General features: G+C 60.0%; 1 protein-coding gene across 1 annotated transcript; it reads left to right on the forward strand.

Moving 5' to 3' along the window:
* Positions 1 to 290: 290 nt before the first annotated feature.
* Positions 291 to 875, forward strand: LOC109765523 (uncharacterized). Its single transcript, XM_020324305.1, has one exon. The coding sequence runs from the start codon at positions 291 to 293 to the stop codon at positions 873 to 875; it is 585 nt and encodes a 194-aa protein (XP_020179894.1).
* The last annotated feature ends 3833 nt before the right edge of the window (positions 876 to 4708 follow it).

Here is a 4708-nt window from a genome sequence, read left to right on the forward strand (position 1 = left end):
CAGGGCACCCAACGCGCCGACCCATTTCATGACCGCGCACGCATAGATCATGCCAGCGGCCATGTCGTCTCCCTGGTTTTGGCACTCCAGCGCGCGGGAAAGGTTCGCGCGTGCGGGAAAATCGGCCTAGCGCGCGCTGGTTTTGGCGCTCCAGCGCGCGGGACAGGTTCGCGCGTTGGTTTTGGCGCGCCGTGGCTGGCGCTCGTTATTAAGAAGGCGCTCCCTCTACACTCTGTCCGCCGCCCACTCGTCTCGCCCCCTCTCACTAGCCTCGCCGCCTCTGCGCCACCATGTCGATGCGCCGCCTGGGCGCTTTGGATTTTCGCGGAGTCCGCGAGCGCCGCTCCGGCGCCTTCTCCTCCGAGATCTGGTTTGGCGAGAAATGCCTCATTCTCGGCACCTTCGACACAGCAGAGGAGGCAGCCCGCGCGTACGACGCGGCGGCGTGGCGCCTCTGGCGGCCTCGTAGGGAGATGAATTTTCCCGACGTGTCGATGAGCCAGCGGGCGCAGGATCTCGTGCCTCTCCCACGGCTTTTCACCGACGAGGATCGTCGTGACCACCGGAGGCGGCAGCGTCGCCTCGCCATCGCCGAGATGGACGTGGAAGCCATGTCGGTGTGGTGCGAATGCTTCCCGCAGGACATCGTCAACGAGCGTCAGTTTTACAAGCAAAGGAGGACGGAGAGGGAGGCGAGGAGGACGGAGCGAGCCGCCTATTGGGAGGACAAGCGTGCGCGGAAGCAGGCCGCTCAATTGAAAATGAAGCTAGGAGAAGCGTCCTCCTGGGACTTCGAGGACGAGCGGTATGCTGACGCCTACATTCAGACGTCGGAGGAGGACATTACCGAGTCGGAGTCGGAAAACGACATGTAGTTGATCTTTTCTTTTAACAGTCTATGCTATGAACTATCTATGTATCCTTATATTATCCGGCCACCCCGGCGAGTAGTTCGTCTTTCCTTTTAACAGTTGATCCTTGGTACTATCTATGTTGAACTGGCCGGCAGCGTCAGCGACGAAGGAGGCGGGCGAGGGTGCGCTGTTGGATGGGGAGAGGGCAATGTGCCACGGACCAGCGGGCCCGGGGAGGGGAGAGGGCGAGCGTGCGCGCGTCCGTCTTATGTCCGCGCCGATGCAAATCCAGCTCAAAAATGGGTCAGGAATGGGTTGCCCGCGGACGAAAAGCGGACGCGCGTCCATTTGGGTCGGCGAGTTGGGCAGCCTTTTGTATCCGCGCCGACCTAAACGTTCGGTGGCGGACGAAATGGGTCACCTTGCTCTAAACTCCGGGTGTGGAGAAGATGTTGACCGAAATGAAGGTAGTGACGCCGCAGGCACATGAACAACGCGAGGCACGACCCCGGAGAAGCAGCTCATCGTTGTCCAGGAGGCGAGTGGACTCACTTACAGATGTGTAGGTTGACTGTGTTCTTTTTGGTTGGATGGCTGGTAGATCTGATCATGGTTTACACTACGTACGGGTAGGGCCTTAGGGGTTGGGCGGCCGTAGGAGGAAGTTCTTATCTGCTAGCACACACACTCGTATTGCTTGGCTTTGGCTGCTCGATCTAGCGGATATTTTATTTTTTGTTGGCTGGCTGGTCAATCTGAAGAATCTGATTGTGGTAGGGGGTAGATCGGCGATGCATCATCATACATAGAACTGCTCACACGCGACTAGTTTTGATTTGATGATTTCTTCATCGGTAAGACTATGGGAGGTCCTCGGCTTCCGAATTTTACCGCCGCGGTTTTGCTCGACTGCGTCCTAGTTGTAGTTGGTCTTCTATTACGCCCTGTCAGTGGCGGCTGTCGAGCAGAGGGACTCGTAGGGATTTAGTGCTGCAGGATGGCGGTCTCTCCTCCCCTCCTCTCCCTTCTCCCCCTCGCTCCCCGTCTCTCTCCTCCCCTGTCCTCGCCGCTGCCCATGGCTTCCCTGCCCTTCCCTCCCCCCTCCGCCCCCTCCGCTGCCTGCGGGGCGGGGTGGCTCTCCCTGCTCCGGCCGCGCGGCGGCTCTTTCACCGGCCCCGTCTGGCTCGTCGGCCTTCCCCGGTTCTCGTTTCTGGGCGTTGGGTGAGGCGGATGATTCGACCTCTGATTCGGAGGAGTGCGCTTCGTCTGTGGTGGTGGCGGTGGTGCCGGCCGTTCCTGCGTCGGGCCGTTCCCGGAAATTTGCTCCGGGGGGCCGGGGTCGGCTGGTGTCGGTGCCTTCTGGGTCGCCGGGGTGGATGTGCGTTGATCGGCGCCGACGCATGGCGGGTCAGGGCCCGGCTCCTTCCTCGGACCGTGGTCTCCTCGACCCTTCGCCTTCCCTCATGGTGTTGGATCCGGACGCTGTGGAGCCACCGGTCGCTGGTCTCGTTCGCCCTCCTCCTCTTCGGCCGGGGCCGTTGCCGGTGGCGGCGGACGTGCCGGCGGGCGCGGGGCGAGTGTTGGCCTAACCCTAGATCCGTTCTTTCCTGTGGTGGAGGTGGGCCTAGGTGGGCAATTGGGCCTGGTGGCTCCTGGACTGGTTCGGGTTGGGCCGCATGGGCCTCCGGCCTTGTCTTCTTTCGATGCTTCCCCCCTTCCGTCTGTGGGCCCGGGGAAGCTGGTGGTGGCCACTGCTTCGCGTCCTTCCCCTCCCTTGGCCCGCTGTCCCGTTTCGGCCCAGTCTGTCCTGGCCTGCCTTGGCTATATATGGGTGCGCCGCGGTTCCTCCCCCCTTCCTAGGGTTTCCGGCTTCCGCCGCTGATATCCGCAGGGTGCGCCGTCCTATCCGCCATTTCTCCAGATCCATCTCCTCTCCCCCTCCTATGCTCCTCTCTTTCTCTGAAGCGCTCACCATGGACAAGTCCAGGGGCTCTTCCTCCGAGGCCCTGTCGGGTAGCAAGCGGGCCCTTCAAGACTCGCCGGGCAATGGTGACGATCTGGCCTATGAGGCAGAGCTTTGGTCGAAGCTCGAGTCTGAGCGGGCGGCGCGTGTGCTGTCGCGCAAGCGGGAGGCCTGGGAGGCGGGGCCGGAGCAGCTCCTTGGCAACAAGCAGGAGCGCTCGGTGGCTAGATCTGGGACGGCGCTCCCTGGATCTGGTGGTGTGGCGGGGTCGGGGGCGGATCTGTGGGAGGCCGCCGCTGCTTCGGTGGGCGGTGGCTCCTCCTCGTCGGTGCCGCGTCCTGCCCCGGCCAGGGGTCCGACACCTCCGCCTCGGCCGCCTCCTCGTTCGTTCGCGGCTGGTGCTGCCTCTCCTCGGGGCCGCGCTTCGGGCCTGGTTCTTCTTCCTCGCTGGTCAGGGACCGTCGTGCTCCTCCTTCTGCTCCGGGTGCCTCATCTGCGGTCCGTGGTGATGGCATCCTACCACCGCCGCCGCCTCCTCCTCCCCGCCAGCAACCTGTTGCCTCGGGTCCTTCTCCGACACTGACTTGCTTTGCCTGCCACCACCCGAACCACTTCCAGTCCAGATGCACTAACCCACCCTTCTGCCTCATCTGCCGCTCGGATGGTCATCTTACAGTGGACTGCCGTAATCGATCCAAGAACCCCTCGTTCATACAGTTTGGGATGGGTTTGCCTGGGTGCTCTTTCTTCGCTTTGGATCTTGATGTTCCTGTGGTGATGGCTGCGCCGTCTTTCTCTAATGCGGCCATCATAACGGTGTGTGGTCAGAAGATTTCCCCGCAGATCCTCCTGGATGGTCTGAAAATTTGGGACGATGGTGGTTGGGACTGGCAGGTGCGCCAGCTTTCAGAGTATGAGTTCGCAGTGGTCTTCCCCTCCAAGGACTGTTTAAGGATGATCTCCTCGTGCACCAGTTTTACTCTTCCTCTAAACTAGCTTGTGGTGTCAGTCAAGGCGGCTACTTATGGTGCGAAGGCGGTGGGCCCTCTCACCAAGACTTGGGTGTTAGTAGATGACGTGCCAGTTGGTTTACGTTCTATGGAGTTCAGGATGGCTTTTGGTAATCTCATTGGCAAGCCTGTGGAAGTTGATTCGGAGTCTTTGGGTAAGGTTGGTCCGGTTCGTCTCAATGTGTGGTGTATCGACCTTGTCTGTGTTCATGGTACCGTGGATGTTTTTCCATCTCCTGAGGGTGTGCGTCTTCGTGTTCGGGTTGAGGGTGCTGACCTCCATGCTCCCCCTCTGCCCCCTGATGAGGACATAGACCTGGGTTAGGGTAATAGGCTTGACCTATACGTCCTACCCAAGGTCACTGTCTTAGAAACAAAGAAGCTCAAGAGACAACAGGGAGGGCCCAACAAAGGTGTCGAGTGCAATCCACTCGACCTACCAGTCACTCGGAGACCCCTCCTTCTTTAGGTCACTCGACCACTCGATCATTCGACCATGCAAGAATCCATTCAACCTGTTTGAAGACCAGGAGTCATCCAGAATAGCAACGGGCAAGCGTCCACTCTGTAGTCTTTACGGCCATTAAGGCATTTAAGGCTGGTGTTACCAGTAACGCCACCTCTTTATGTACATTGAACTCTTAGTAACGGAGGATGGCCGGGGTCCTGGCGCACTCTATATAAGCCACCCTCCTCCTCTGGCACAAGGGTTCGCACCCCCTGTAACACACACACACACGCATAATCCAGTCGACCGCCTCAGGGCACCGAGACGTAGGGCTATTACTTCCTCCGCGAAGGGCCTGAACTCGTAAAACTCGTGTGTACAACTTCGCCATAGCTAGGATCTTGCCTCTTCATACCTACCCCCCATTCTACTG

The sequence above is a fragment of the Aegilops tauschii genome, chromosome 5 (assembly GCF_002575655.3).
Source record: "Aegilops tauschii subsp. strangulata cultivar AL8/78 chromosome 5, Aet v6.0, whole genome shotgun sequence".
Classification (NCBI taxonomy): Eukaryota; Viridiplantae; Streptophyta; class Magnoliopsida; order Poales; family Poaceae; genus Aegilops; species Aegilops tauschii.